The sequence below is a fragment of the Phoenix dactylifera genome, chromosome 6, assembly GCF_009389715.1.
Source record: "Phoenix dactylifera cultivar Barhee BC4 chromosome 6, palm_55x_up_171113_PBpolish2nd_filt_p, whole genome shotgun sequence".
In the NCBI taxonomy this organism is placed as follows: Eukaryota; Viridiplantae; Streptophyta; class Magnoliopsida; order Arecales; family Arecaceae; genus Phoenix; species Phoenix dactylifera.
In genome coordinates this window covers 18,173,725-18,189,970 of record NC_052397.1, presented here as the reverse complement: position 1 = coordinate 18,189,970, position 16,246 = coordinate 18,173,725, and the positions used below count along the sequence as shown (strand labels likewise).

Sequence of the window (16,246 nt, the reverse complement as noted above, 5' to 3'; positions counted from 1 at the left end):
GCCTGTTTGAGGGCAGAAGGTTACCCCCGAGGATGGTGGTGGATAGAACTATGCTTCATGCAAGGGAGATCACTACAGCTACCGCTATGTTCTCTTCTGGGATGGCCAAGGACATCTAGGGTACTCTTTCTGCTATCACAGCGCCTAGGTTTGCCCTTGTTTCTTGGTGTCCCCACCCTTTAGTCATCTCAAAGTGAACTTCGATGGTAGTATGTTGGTGGACGAGGTGTCTGGAGGTGTTGGCTTTGTGATCAGAGATCATCTCGGTAGAATAATAGCAGCTGGTGGCCGCCGCATGCCTGGACTTACTGCAGTTGGGGCGGAGCTGCGGGCAGCTTGAGAGGAGATATTTTATGCGAGGCGGGTACTTGGTGCTGAGCGTATATACCTTGAGGGGGACTCCTCTGTGGTGATCGACTGGGTTCGGGGAGTAGACAGATATGGTGATGGTCATTCTCTTATCTATAATACCTGTAGATTGGCTCAAGAGCTGAGCGACTTTCAGACATTACATGTATTTTGGAAAGTGAACAGTGCAACAGATTGGGTTGCCTCATTTGTTGCTTGGCACTCCGGAGAGATCATATGGACATCTGTCAGAGACATACCTCCTATCTTGTACTTTTTACTTTCTTTTGATATGGGCTGGATGTACTCACGTTAGAGCTATATGAATGCCGTTTTTACTAAAAAAAAAAGAAGAAGAGAGAGAGAGATTTTCCTTGGATATCTTTTGGTGTGTAATTTACACTTTGAGGGTTCGTTTGATTGGAGTATGTCAGATTACTGAATAATCTGATAATTTCTAAAAATTATTTATCTGAGAGGATGATTGTAGAGAAAAATAAATTTTACTAGTTGGTGAAAAAATTACTCAAAAAATGGCATAAAAATTATTATATTTGGTTGAAGGTTATCTTGTATGACTATATTTCCAATTTTCAATAATTTTGAATATTAAAATATATTTACATGAGTTAATAAATATTTTTAAATTTTATATATATTAAAAATATATTTTTTTATTATAAATAAATTTTTATATGCTTTAGGTATATAAATAAATATTAATTCTTAATAAATCCCATGTTAGATTTGTTGATAATTAATAAATATTTGTCAAATATTGATTAATAATTAATATTAATTAATAAATATACTAATATATTAAATATATTATTGTCTATAAATATTATCAACCAATTTATTAATATAATATATATTAATATAGTTAATATTAATTATATCGATGTACTTAATGTAATATGCATGAGGGTATTTTCATCAAGAAATGATATTTTTCAGGTTATCGCCATTTGGTAATCCAGCATGAAAAAATAAATATTATTCTCCTATTTTGTATCATCTTTGGACCTACCATTTATTTTACTATATCTTTCATCCATTTTTCATGCCAAATATGATAATATGATATAGAATTTATTTTTTAATGAAAGATTAGCCCAACTGCGCCCAAGAGATTGTACAACAGATTCAAAGATGAGGGGCATGCTACGCAAATTTCTACTCATAAAAGGAAGACACGGTTCAGGCAACCCACCTGTTATTGCTTTTTTTTTATATATATATATAGATATTCACGCAACATGCTGCGCTAAATCCAAGCCAAAGCCAATGGAATCTGCTAAAAGGAAAAGAGAATAAAGAGAATAAATTAACCATGGGCAGGACAATAATCTCTTATAGGAATTCAGATTTAAAAAATGCCTTTGACAGCGCCACATTAACCAAGCTAATCTCACCTTTGCACCAAATTGAAACAGAAGCTTCTCTGCAGTTCAATTGGACCTCACAAACAAAGGCGACCCAACCAAAATGGAACCATCCCTTCTCTCCTTTCAAGCTCTCCCCTTCATCTTCCTTTTGTTCCACACCTCCCTCGTTGCTCCTCAAACCATCGATACCAACACCACACTCTTCTCATGCTCTGCGAACTCGTCCAGCTCCTGCAAAACTTTCGTCGTGTATCGAACCCAGTCACCAGAATACTTGGAGCCTGGAGACATTTCTGACCTCTTCGGAGTCAGTCCCTTATCCATAACGAGAGCCAACAATCTGTCATCTGAAGAAGGTGCTTTTCTTCCAGACCAGCTCTTGCTCGTCCCGATATCGTGCAGTTGCACTGGAAACCAATCCTGCGCTAACACTACATACCAGATCAAGGAAGGCGACACTTTCTACTTAGTTTCGATCTACAATTTCGAAAACCTCACTGATTACGACGTCATCATGGACTTGAATCCAACGCTGAAGCCTTCCAAATTGAAACCTGGCCAAGAGGTGATCATTCCATTGTACTGTAAGTGTCCTACAAATACCCAGATGGATCAAGGTATCAATTTCCTTATAACTTACGTATGGCAAGCAGGAGATGAAATATCTAAATTGAGTGAGATGATGAACTCTTCGACTGACGCCATAGCAACTGAAAATAACTATAGAGATTTCAGTGCTGCAGCAGCTCGTCCCATACTGGTTCCAGTCTCAGAAATGCCACGTCTTCCCCCGCCACTTTATACCACCACCACTGCTGCACACCACAAACCAAAATCTAATAGAACCATCATTATAGCGTCGAGCACCGTGGGGGCTGTTTTAGCCTTGGTTCTGTGTTCTTTGTTGGTCTTGGCTTACTTTAAGTGCCGACCCAAGGAAACAATCATTCGTAAAGGATCCAGTTTGGAAGCTGTCGATCTTCCTGGGTCCAAGAAACCGTGCAACGATCAGCCTGCTAGTCCCATGACCAAAGGTGATAAGCTCTTGGCCGAGATCTCCCAGTTTATAGACAAGATGGCCATGTTCGAGAATAAAGCTATCCTGGAAGCTACCATGAATCTGGACGAGGTGTACAGGATTGGCGTTTCGGTTTACAGAGCCACCCTAAACGGGCGGGTGTTCGCTGTCAAGCAGGCGAAAGCTGGTGATGTCAAAGAGGAGCTGAATATCTTGCAAATAGTAAGTCATGCAAATCTAATTAAGTTGGCAGGAATTTCTTATACTGATGCTGATGGTGATTTTTTCTTGGTCTTTGAATTCGCTGAGAATGGATCATTGGACAACTGGTTGCATTCCAAGTCTTCCTCATCAAATTCTGCTAGTTTTCTCTCATGGAGACAGAGGCTGAATATAGCACTGGATGTGGCTAATGGCCTTCAGTACATGCACGAGCACACAAGACCGAGCATCGTACACAGGGACATTCGGACCAGCAACATACTTCTAAATGCCCACTTTAAGGCCAAGATTTCGAACTTTTCCATGGCTAAACCAGCAACAGTTGGTATGACACTTACAAGTGATGTGTTCGCTTTTGGAGTGGTCCTGTTGGAGCTACTTTCAGGAAAGAAAGCTATGGAAGCCAGAGAAGGTGGTGAGATAGGCATGTTGTGGAAGGAGATAAGAATGGTATTAGAGGATGAAAACAAGAGGAAGGAGAGGATGAGGAAATGGATAGATCCAAACTTGGAAGGATTTTATCCTATGGATGGTGCTATTAGCCTGGCAGAGGTGGCGAGAGCATGCACTGCAGAGAATTCTTCTGAAAGGCCGAGAATGGCTGAGATTGTTTTCAACCTTTCGGTTATAGCTCAGTCATGTACTGATTCATTTGAAAAGGTCTGGATGCCCAATTCTGAGGAGAACATTCAGATAACAAACTCAGTTTTTGCTCGTTGATTCTGTGAATGAGGAATGCGGATAAATTGGTAGTTCATCAAATTAATTCCTTCTGATAGAGGGCAAAGTCTCGGATGACACCGTACCTGCAGGTTGTTTTCACTGGATCATTTTTTGTTTAGCTCCTCTTTTTCTACCTTGTAAACAGGCTACAGCATTGTAGATTAGATGGCTAACAAAGATGTCATGTTGTGATGGAATCATTTGAAGTTTTTTTTCCCTTGGTTTTTTTTTAAAATTGACTCGTTGTAAGATAGTTGGAGTACTGTTCAGCTTTCATAATTCTTCAGATATTTTATGTAGAATTATCAGTATCATCACAGATATGAAAGCAGCGCAGTTTACATTGTTCATTCTGGCTTCTTGTTGTAATGGCTGCTGCTCCTCATTATAGATCGAATAGCCAACAGTTTTCAATAGCTTTTCCAATTTCTGAAAGTCTTTCATAGCAAATTCAGATTGTCATCCATGCAGACTGTATTATTCTTGTTTTTACCTTCTATATTCTTCAGCTTTGCCATCCAGCAAAAAACAAATAACCAACATAAATGTGCTCTTAACTTTTGAGAAATGTGAAGGTTTGTGATTGTGCAACTTCATTACCGCGTGAGCATGTACAGAAGAATGGAATGAAACTCTAGTTCTTTAATTTCTGAACATGTACAGAAGAAAGGAATAGTAACAGATCTGGTTACAGCAAAGCCTCATGTACCAATTAAATACCTTAGTTAACACAAGTACAGGTTTTGATTTCATTTTTTAACAAGCCCGCGCTCGCCGGCGCACAGTATTGTTTGCATTTACAGTCTCGAGTACAAGGGTGAGATTTCCCTCATTGTTTCCGCTCTCAATAGAAAGAAAAGTGGGGAAACACTCGACTACAAGTTAGCTTCTGCTAGATTTTACTGAAATCATGCCACTCCGGATTTCTTTGATTCCATTTGTACTCTCGAAAGTATCGACACAACTTCACCCATGCTAGGTCTGCTGCCTGGATCTTGTCTCAAACAGGCCACACTTAGCTTTGCCATTGCCAATGCAAGACCTGCTCGGCATCCGCCTCTCATGGTGGAGTCCAGAAAGTTGCTGAGCTCGATCTGTGCATTCCTTCCTTCCACAATGGAAATCATCACAGAGGATAACAGCATCTCTCTTCCTTCATGCTTAATTACAGCATCCTTTCCTGTGATAAGCTCTAACATCACCACCCCAAAAGCGTGTACATCAATCTTAGGTGTCGCTAATCCGCCTTCCAGATACTCTGGTGCCATGTAACCCAGCGACCCTTCGACAGTTCTCGTTATGGCAAACCCATTATTTCTGCCTTCCGAGGATCTTGCCATAGAAAAGTTTGCGATCTTAGCTCTCAAATTGCTATCGAGAAGAACGTTGCTGTTCTTGATATCCATGTGCACATAACGGGGTTCTGCAAAGTTGTGAAGATAGTCAAGCCCATTGGCTATATCCAGAGCGATCTGAACCCTATGATTCCAACTCAAAAGCTCCGAGCGGCTCCTATCAAGGAGCCAGTCCTTCAAAGATCCGTTTTCCATATGCTCATAAACAAGATAGCAGTGTTCTTGGCCCATACAGATGCCCCAGAGGCTGGTAAGGTTGAAATGGTTGAGTTTATGCAGCAGGTTAACTTCCTCGGATACATCTCTTGTCGCCTCCTTGACAGCCACCATCTTCCCACGAACGACTCCCCCGATAAACGGACCCCTCTATTCTGCACGCACAGCTGAAATCTTGGGTTGCCGCATTGAGTTCCTCAAATGAAAACACCTTCAGCTCATGATTCACATCTGTTATGGCTTTAAGGACATCTTTTGGTAAAATAGATTTCTTCTTTCCATCAGCTCTCGTCATCCTCTTCTTATCGTACCAGAAAGCGACTGTAACGAGAGCACATAGGACTAGAAGAGAAGGAACCGCAATGCCGATGCTGAAGTGAAGCTTAGAATACGATCTTTTGATGTTGTTCTTGATAAATGGATGGAGAGGCTGGAACGGTGATGGGGAGCTTTCGATTGGGTGGTGAATTATGGTTTGGGAGCTCAAAGGTTCTTGTGGTAAAGGGATCAGAATTGTGGAGGACGGGAAAATAGTGGGGTACCCTTGTTCAGAGAACCCATTTGCAGAAGCAGTGTCATGGTAACTGGCATTGAATCTATCGCTAAGATCCGAAAAATCATCACCTTCACTGACTGGGAAGGTTAATAGATACTTTATACCATCCGCAGTCTGATTTCTCGACGGGCAGGCACATCGGAGAGGAACCAGCAGATCTAGACCAGCAAACAAATCATTGGCATCATAAGGATTCTCACCCATGAGGGCACTGCAAGAACTTAGACCCTGGTACACTCCAGTTGCTAATGAGTAATACGTATCGACGTCGCCCACAACGTAAGATGCATTGCCTGGTAGTACCGACCTGAACAAGAACAATTCACGGGGACGATCGCTTCCTTGTTGGTTGGGAATGAGTCAGATACTGAGACATTGTTTAGCCTTGCAAGCTCCGTAGAGTCTGTGGAGAGCAGACGAGATATGGAAGATACCGAACTATAGTTGGCCTGAGACTTAAAGATCATAAATGCTTGGCAGGACAGGTTCTGGCCATTGCAGGTGTAGAGATAAGAAGGAGATGGAGCTGTTCCGCCTTGGTTGTCGCAGTCAAGTACCTCGTTGCCTGAGTAGCCTTGCTGGGCTCTGAGGTTTGAGGTGCACAGGAGAAGAAAGACAAAGAAACTCAGCTGAATCTGTTAAACGGTGATGTTTATCTTTCTTCTCATGCAGGAATGCATGAATGATTAGGATAAGGATGGGTACCGAAATCTGTAAGAACTATGGTGTTGAGAATAGTGGGAGGTATCTACAAAAGAAACAGAGCTGCAGGAACTCAGAAGGGCGTATGAGACTTAAAATTTCACTAAAAAAATGATGAGGCAGTTGATTGCTTAATAGGTCTGGTCTTCCCTTCTTGATTTAACGTAATCATTGATTAAAGAAAGTTGGTCCCTTGTACGAAAAGATATCATCTTTTCTAAAAAAATGCAGAGAGACTTCTGTCTGTTGACCCTGTCCACTTTATCATCCTTCCACTGGGTCAGCAGACCTCTTAATGATGCTGTAGTGATGTTTTGGTGAGGGCATTATTGTTGTGAGGATTGAAGCAATTGTGTTTTTCCCTTTTCTTTTTCCCACTTTTTTGAGGAGAAGGCACTGTTGCTTGATGGGCTTTCAGAAAACTACCTCCTTTTTTCTGTTTTGAGGGAAAAGAAAACATGTATCCTTTATTGAGGATGGAAACGATGCTAAAAGAAGAAGCATCGTCATGGTTTGAAGTTTTAATAAAGACCCAAAATACCCGACATTCTCATCAAGCTAAGAATTTAAATCCATTCAAATCTCATTAAACCACCACGATCAGCTCGTGGTTAACCTCTATGAACCTATGCTGCTGTGTTTTCTAATCCATATAAGCTATGGGCCAAGTTTGCTCTGATACTATTTATAATAACTCATGACCTCACCCAAAATGACTAGGTAGAAGGTATTATTTCGGTTTCTTAATTCTGCATAAATATCCAAAAAAATTTCGGCAAATAATCGATGTGGGACTAAACACACATCCGCACATGTTCTCACAAAAATAACCACTATTTGTTCGAATGATACTGGCTGACTACTTGTTATATCTTTTTTATTCTTTTACTTTAATCCATATCCTAAAAACGAAACAAGAAAAAAGGGATCCCTGTATTATGCTGAATGTGAATGAACATAAAACAAAAATGCCCTTAAGCAGATAGAAAACAAAGGGCAATTAGAAATAAAGCATGATCGTCTTGGAAGACCAAAACTAGGACAAGTTGCACAATTTAAGTTCTAAAAGGAGATTGTGCTAATAAAAGTCAGCAGGGCAGTTAGCCTTCCGCCTGAAGCCAGTATTCTTAAACTATGTTTGGAAAATATATTATTCAATAAGCTATGATTCAGGCTGGCAAGCAATTTTCCTTGAAGTACCTATCCTGGCCATACTTTGTTGAAGTCAGAAATTAATTCTCTATTCTTATCAAACTAAAGTATCGTAACCCGTTCTTTTCAAAGGTCAGTTCATCAAAAGTAAAGGCGATACGGTTTAACCGGTCTGAATTTGAGTCGTGATGTAGCCAACCTTCTGTTTCAAGTTGATCAACATCAATGCTATGGGCATGTTCTTATTTGCTCTGGTGGCTTTACCAAGTCTTGGTGTTTCATTACAGTCCAGGAAAGTGCAGCACTTCTCTTCTGCAATTAATCTTCTCGACAAAGACTTTTGCTTTCAGAATTGGGCCATTCATTTGAGTTGCTAAGCATGTCCGGAATGTGGGGAATTCAGGTCCTTAATCAGCAAAACAGATCTGCCTCGTAGAGGAATTTCGCCTCGATTACATCTTGTCCATATTATGCATCTCTTGCTTTCACCCAGCTCCAGAGGACCTCAGAAAAAAATGCAATCAAGTAAAAAGGGGTAACAGTAAAAGATGAAGAATCATTGTGATTTTATGCTAATAGAACCACTCTTCAACTAGCAGAATCAGAGATTTGGCCAAATGTGATGGAGAAGTAAATGATTTTTTCTGGTCTTAAATTTCTATTCCAGTTTAGGGTATGCGAGTCCTGAAATTCACCTTCTTCACAAAGCTTTTTCTTTTAGGGGTGTCTCATTTGGATTTTACCAAGCTGTAGGTCTCGGTTGACGAGCAAATAAGGTCCTTAATCAGCATAATTGATGTACACTATTGTTTGCATTGACCTCATCTTTTTATATTTTTCTGACCAATTGCTATATTAATAATTGAAAAACAAAGAAGGACTTTCTGATAGCAGCATGGATTTTTTTTTTCCGACATAGGCGGCTTCTAAACCACACTTACGATGCTCTTATATAATCTAGTTATTTCATCGTTTGTATCAATTGAATCTTCAAAATTTTGGATGAGCTTCTGAGGATGGGATTAGAATTTGGGGCATCATAAGACTTCGGATAAACAAAGGCTACTTATAGAGATTTTAGTTGTTTAGAACTAGATCCATGAATCTGCTAAGAATTGTCTTAGCGCTTCGTAAACAACCAGCAGTAATACCCATGAATTCTAAATTATGCATATGCTTTCTTGTTGCGTTCCTATTAAAGTTTTAAGACTTGCGTCCCTTAGCTTCGTAACTTCGTTAGTTTTTCTTCTTCCTGATAGAAGTTGAAGAATTGAAATCTTCTATTTATTATAATATATTATATTACTATATTGTATTTTAAGAATAGTTTGGATTGAAAAAAAATGCACCACATGCATCGTATAAAGCCATTATTATTAATGTCAATAGAAGTCTTTGCTAAACAATTATTAAAATTCATTATTTCACGTGCAACAGAAATTTAACTATAAAATCTTTCTATTTATTATAATTTATAATATTTTTATATTGTATTTTAAAATAGAAGAAGAAAAAAATTGGGTCTTTATATTACACGGAACAACTATTAATAACATTGGTATTAATGATGAGAGTTTAACCATTAGTGGATACTTAATATTACTTAATATTAACTAAATTTTTTGATCCATCATAATTAAAATTTATTACTTAATATCTAAAAACATTAATTTTGAAAATCTTCTATTTATCATAATATATAAAAATTATGCCTTATGCCTAGCAGGTTATATGTTCGTTATTCTGCATAGGCTTGCAAAGAATAGGGACTCTGTTTCATTGTGGCTATAGCTGTCACACGCTAAACCTAGCACCCAGGTTTGGCCATGAGACACGACCACATACTCCTTAGGGCAAAGTTCTAGAAAATATATAAGGCCTGAAAATTTATTACAATCTCAATATCATCGAACAATAATAATCTCAATTTATAACAAATATAAAACTAGTACAATTACAAAATTTAATCATCCAACAAGTATTAGTGATGGTCTATCTATTCATCCTTTCACCCGTGATCCCAACCATAGCCAAGTACTAAGCAACTTGCAACTCTAAAAGAAAAAAAAAGAAGTGGTGTGAGCTTTACAGCTCAGTAAGAATCACCACATATCCACACCACCACAATAATATAAGTTTAAAAATAGAAAAAATCGTTACACATCATAAAATTACAAATCAACTATCAACAATGCTCGAATAAATATTATACATATGTACATCAAATATCAACAAAAATCTAACTACTCAAGAGTGATATATCATATAATATCTCATAAATCTTCAATAGTATTTTTAATTAGCTTTTCATTCCATTCCTGTTTAACCCAATTTGGATCCAGGATCAATTATTTTTTTGACTTTGGGCCAAATTCCGGTCATGTTTTCTGCCTGTGATAGAGCAATCAATCGATGTCATATTTTTCGCTTATGACGGAGCATCCGATAGTGTCACATTTTTAGCCTATGACGAGGTAATTAATGATAACGAGATCATTTTAGGTTCTTATTAATTCAATAAAGTTCACATCCACATTTATATTTCCGGCTTTAGACTAACCATGGTCACGTTTTCCGCTTGTGACAGGGCAATCGATAAGTGTCAAATTTTCTGCATGTGACGGGACAATCAATGTAACATGATTAGTCCATAGCACCACATCCATTAGTCCGATTAGACAAGTGTAAGTTATACTCAAATATGCATCCATCATATTACTAATCACAAGCATACATGATCAAAACATAGTTTAATATAGAAACCATTATAAAAGAATTCTTGCATCTTATTTATCTTGATCTTTAGCATATCATACGTATGTGTACAAAATATTTATAATCATACAGACAAGTGTACAAGGATTCTTACCTCTTTACTGACAATCCAGACAGACTAATTACTTGCCCACACTGTACTTTACGAATCTAGGTGTGCAGAACCCTGCTCAATGGCCTATTGCCTCAAAAATTGTTCTCATACAGAACTAAATCAATATCAAAAATCATCCGAGGTATCTGACAACTTAGAACCCTCTACTGGTCCACTAAAGGGTCCACCACCACGTAGTAACCTAGGACTACCCACCAGTCCCTTCGACCCAAATTTTTCGGAATCAACTAGAGAGAGAAAACACCAAGGCAGAGAGAGAAGCCAACCCAAAAATCTGGGACCCCTCGTATGGTTGCATAACGCCGACCTGGACATGTTTCTATGGCTACATAACGCCGACCCAAGACCAATACCGGCTCGAAGCTCCAGTCATACAACACTGGCCCCACTAAAGGTCAGTCTGACTTCACAAAGTACTTATACCCGCCCCTAGTCCACTAAAACATGTAGAGAGAGAACAAGAGAGAGAAAGAGTGATAAAGAGAGCAAGAGAGAGAACTAGAGAGAGGAGAGAGAAAATAAGGGAAGAAGAAGAATAGAGCTGTGAGGCCCTCTCTCCTTCCTTCCCTCTCCTTCTCGAAATAGAGGAAGACCCTTGGCGGCGCTTGTGGTCGGCGACCCCCAGCGGCCAACGACCACAGCGGTGTCAGTAGCGTGCCACACCAGGCGATGACCGGCCAAACAAAAGAAAAGAACGTGAAACAGGGGACATCCTGTTCACGACCATTCCGATGACTCATGGGCCGAATTCAAAGAAAAAACGGTGGTTGCGGTGATGCCTAAGGTCAAGGGATCCACAGCCGGCCGTTGGCCGGCCGACGACGACTAGCGGCCGGCAGCACCAAACCCATCAAATAAATAGGGGTTCCGACTCCTTAAATGGTGGAACAGAGCATCCTAGTGGCCGGGACCTCGATTATGGCCATAATCCGTCGTGGGGAACCGAAGAGAGCCTTTGATCACAAGCACCGGCGGAGGAATCAATCGGAAACAAGAAGAAACAGGGTCGGTTTTCGAAAATAGAGAAAAATAGGGTGTTTCCCTTCTTGGCCAAATTCTGATGATTATCGGCCAAAATCGAAGCTCCAAATAGTCCGGAAGGAAGAAGAGAGAGTAACTCGATGGTGGTAGGATCCTTACTGGTTTTCCGACGAGGATTGGCTATGGCAACAATGAGAAGGTGATCGGCACTCGAATGAACAATCAAGGGAAATGGCGACGACGAGCTTTGATTGAGGTCAACTCTCCAGTGAAGTGGAAGAGGAACCGGGGAGGGCCTCTAAATAGCCTCAGCTGTGACCAGAATCCAACCTAGAGCCAAATTCCATTCGGTGAGATTAGGAGGAAGAAGACTCCAATCAAGAGTTCTCTTCTCTCCAGGCACGTGCGCGACACGTGCCCATTTTTTTCCTCTTGTTTTGTTCCACATTGGTTATTCGCTGGGTAGGTCTTAAACAAAAAAAGTATGTGAGGACCCATGCGAGCGTGTGTTTAATCTCATATCGGTTATTTGCGGGATAGATCTTGGGTACTTATATAGGATCAAAGAACCCAAATAATACCTTTCAGCTAGTTTTTTTGTGGCGAGGTTCTGGTTTATTACAAATGGTATCAGAGCGGACCCGGCCTATAGACCATGTGGACTTGGGGATATTGAATACATGCTCATTAAGGTTGACCATTAGGAGCCGATCGTGGTGCTTGTGATTAAATTCGAATGGATTTCGACTCTTTGCTTGATGAGAAAGTCAAGGCTTAAATAGAGAAAGTATGTGAAGTACTTATAAAGAATCAAGCCCTTCACCTTGCTGCTACATGCATAATTCATGTTGACCTTCAGTGTCTGCTGATATCCCACTGGCATGCGATTGATTAGCGATTACATGCGAGCACAGCTGCGGGCATGATAAGTCACTTCCAAGCACGATGTTGCCATGAAACGTGCAACTGATAACTGTTGTTGGTGGTCCAAACCGGGAACGATTGGCACAGCGGTGTGAACGGGGTTCCATTTGAGTTGCCTTGGTTGGTGTTGATTGCGCTCCACCTTCCACCGGGAAACCTGCAAGCAAGCCTCGCACCACCACTGGGGTAGTGGGGGCCCTCCGACGATCAAGTCAGAGGAGATTGGAGGAGAAGGAGAGATAATAGTAGCAAGTAAGAGAATGCTTTGGAAGTTCTTGCTTACCCCCCCTTCTCCCCCCAGCCGCCTATATACCAGGCTGGGGGGTCCTTTTGGGGGGTTGGTCATCGTGTAGCACGATGGAGCTGCCACTGACATGGCCGTTACAGGGCGTCGTGGGGCAGCGCTGGGTACGGCCATGACAGGGCGTAGTGGAGCTCCGCTTTGTACGGCTGTTACAGGGGATCGTGGAGCAGCGCCGGATACGACCGTTGCTGGGTGTAGTGGAGCAGAGAGCCGCGGCGTGCCTCCGGGGAATAACCTGTCGTTGTCGAGAGATGTCCGACTCGGGGTCGGGCTGCGGAGACGAAGATGTCCGACTCGGGGTCGGATTGCTGGATCAAGGGGCAGCCGACTCGGGGTCGGGCTGCGGAGCCGAAGATGTCCGACTCGGGGTCGGATTGCTGGATCAAGGGGCAGCCGTAGTCTTCCTGGGCGCGCGTGCCGGTCACGTGGGGCATGGTGGCTAAGTTCCCCCGTAACAGTAGCCTCCCACTTCCGAGCCTGGAACCAGAAGGGGAACGGGTGAAGGGAGTGATGCTTCGAGATTGCCGCCATCCCTCGGAGAGGCGCGCGCGCTTCGAGCTCCCCGCCTTCTTTATGGCGTATGGCGGTTGTTGCTGACCTGGCAGTCTGCGGATTTCGGCGGACATCCTTCCTCTTTTTAACTCTTGGTAGCGTCTCGCCGACTCCTGACTCTCGAAGTTCTTCCGGCGCTAGGCCAGGCATCCGAGGGTTAGGCCTCAGGAAATTCTTCCGGCGCTAAGCCAGGCATCCGAGGGTTAGGCCTCAGGAAATTCTTCCGGCGCTAAGCCAGGCATCCGAGGGTTAGGCCCCAGGAGATTCTTCCGGCGCTAGGCCAGGCATCCGAGGGTTAGGCCTCAGGAAATTCTTCCGGCGCTGAGCCAGGCATCCGAGGGTTAGGCCTCAGGAAATTCTTCCGGCGCTGAGCCAGGCATCCGAGGGTTAGGCCTCAGGAAATTCTTCCGACGCTAGGCCAGGCATCCGAGGGTTAGGCCTCAGAAAATTCTTCCGGCGCTGAGCCAGGCATCCGAGGGTTAGGCCTCAGGAAATTCTTCCGGCGCTGAGCCAGGCATCCGAGGGTTAGGCCTCAGGAAATTCTTCCGGCGCTAGGCCAGGCATCCGAGGGTTAGGCCTCAGGAAATTCTTCCGGCGCTGAGCCAGGCATCCGAGGGTTAGGCCTCAGGAAATTCTTCCAGCGCTGAGCCAGGCATCCGAGGGTTAGGCCTCAGGAAATTCTTCCGGCGCTGAGCCAGGCATCCGAGGGTTAGGCCTCAGGAAATTCTTCCGACGCTAAGCCAGGCATCCGAGGGTTAGGCCTCAGAAAATTCTTCCGGCGCTAAGCCAGGCATCCGAGGGTTAGGCCTCAGGAAATTCCACTCGTTGGTCGGCCAAGGCTGGCGCAAGCCGAGGCGACCGGTCGGGGCTTCAGGCTAGTCTGCTCCCGGGATGATCATCGGGTTAGCCTGGCATCCGAGGGCCGAGCCTCGGGAAATTCCGCTCGTTGGTCGGCCAAGGCTGGCGCAAGCCGAGGCGACCGGTCGGGGCTTCAGGCTAGTCTGCTCCCGGGATGATCATCGGGTTAGCCTGGCATCCGAGGGCCGAGCCTCGGGAAATTCCGCTCGTTGGTCGGCCAAGGCCGGCGCAAGTCGAGGCGACCGGTCGGGGCTTCAGGCTAGTCTGCTCCCGGGATGATCATCGGGTTAGCCTGGCATCCGAGGGCCGAGCCTCGGGAAATTCCGCTCGTTGGTCGGCCAAGGCTGGCGCAAGCCGAGGCGACCGGTCGGGGCTTCAGGCTAGTCTGCTCCCGGGATGATCATCGGGTTAGCCTGGCATCCGAGGGCCGAGCCTCGGGAAATTCCGCTCGTTGGTCGGCCAAGGCTGGCGCAAGCCGAGGCGACCGGTCGGGGCTTCAGGCTAGTCTGCTCCCGGGATGATCATCGGGTTAGCCTGGCATCCGAGGGCCGAGCCTCGGGAAATTCCGCTCGTTGGTCGGCCAAGGCTGGCGCAAGCCGAGGCGACCGGTCGGGGCTTCAGGCTAGTCTGCTCCCGGGATGGTCATCGGGTTAGCCTGGCATCCGAGGGCCGAGCCTCGGAAAATTCCGCTCGTTGGTCGGCTAAGGCTGGCGCAAGCCGAGGCGACCGGTCGGGGCTTCAGGCTAGTCTGCTCCCGGGATGATCATCGGGTTAACCTGGCATCCGAGGGCCGAGCCTCGGGAAATTCCGCTCGTTGGTCGGCCAAGGCTGGCGCAAGCCGAGGCGACCGGTCGGGGCTTCAGGCTAGTCTGCTCCCGGGATGATCATCGGGTTAGCCTGGCATCCGAGGGCCGAGCCTCGGGAAATTCCGCTCGTTGGTCGGCCAAGGCTGGCGCAAGCCGAGGCGACCGGTCGGGGCTTCAGGCTAGTCTGCTCCCGGGATGATCATCGGGTTAGCCTGGCATCCGAGGGCCGAGCCTCGGGAAATTCCGCTCGTTGGTCGGCCAAGGCTGGCGCAAGCCGAGGCGACCGGTCGGGGCTTCAGGCTAGTCTGCTCCCGGGATGGTCATCGGGTTAGCCTGGCATCCGAGGGCCGAGCCTCGGAAAATTCCGCTCGTTGGTCGGCCAAGGCTGGCGCAAGCCGAGGCGACCGGTCGGGGCTTCAGGCTAGTCTGCTCCCGGGATGATCATCGGGTTAGCCTGGCATCCGAGGGCCGAGCCTCGGGAAATTCCGCTCGTTGGTCGGCCAAGGCTGGCGCAAGCCGAGGCGACCGGTCGGGGCTTCAGGCTAGTCTGCTCCCGGGATGATCATCGGGTTAGCCTGGCATCCGAGGGCCGAGCCTCAGGAAATTCCGCTCGTTGGTCGGCCAAGGCTGGCGCAAGCCGAGGCGACCGGTCGGGGCTTCAGGCTAGTCTGCTCCCGGGATGGTCATCGGGTTAGCCTGGCATCTGAGGGTTGTTAGGCCTCAGGAAAATTCCGCTCGTTGGTCGGCCAAGGCTGGCGCAAGCCGAGGCGACCGGTCGGGGCTTCAGGCTAGTCTGCTCTCGGGATGATCATCGGGTTAGCCTGGCATCCGAGGGCCGAGCCTCGGAAAATTCCGCTCGTTGGCCACGCGCCTGTCGCTTGCCACTCGACGGGATTTCTCCGTGTCCAGCTACGATCGTGTTTCTCCTCCTCTCCAAGCGTCGCCTGGGAAACACCAGAAGGGCATTAAATGCTAATTGAAGCTTTACCTGGGAAATCGGACCGCCAGTTGCTGCTTGCAAGGAGTGTCAGTTAAGCGGCCGCGATACGCGCGTTCTTCGAGGCGGATGCGGCTTGGGCGCGAGCGGAGATACGTGGACCGAGGGATACATGCCGCCCGGAGTGTCCTGCACAAAGAATGCAATTAAGGAGAATGACGCTTAGGGCTTCCACGGGCTCCTTCCCTTTGAGAGTCGCTAGGAAACATTGCCGTGCGGTCGGTTGGTCACCTCGGACCTCTTCGATCCCAGCC

At 45.1% G+C, this 16,246-nt stretch overlaps 2 protein-coding genes across 2 annotated transcripts; one reads left to right on the top strand and one right to left on the bottom strand.

Moving 5' to 3' along the window:
* The first annotated feature begins 1,817 nt into the window (after positions 1-1,817).
* Positions 1,818-3,827, top strand: LOC103723952 (serine/threonine receptor-like kinase NFP). Its single transcript, XM_008815050.2, has one exon. It carries the CDS (start codon positions 1,837-1,839, stop codon positions 3,694-3,696), a length of 1,860 nt encoding a protein of 619 aa, XP_008813272.2. The 5' UTR covers positions 1,818-1,836; the 3' UTR covers positions 3,697-3,827.
* Positions 3,828-4,607: 780 nt separating this feature from the next.
* Positions 4,608-6,030, bottom strand: LOC103723953 (protein LYK5). Its single transcript, XM_039127768.1, has 2 exons — positions 5,417-6,030; positions 4,608-5,301 (listed from the first exon to the last, which is right to left on the bottom strand). Exons 1-2 carry the CDS (start codon positions 6,028-6,030, stop codon positions 4,608-4,610), a joined length of 1,308 nt encoding a protein of 435 aa, XP_038983696.1.
* Between the last annotated feature and the right edge of the window lie 10,216 nt (positions 6,031-16,246).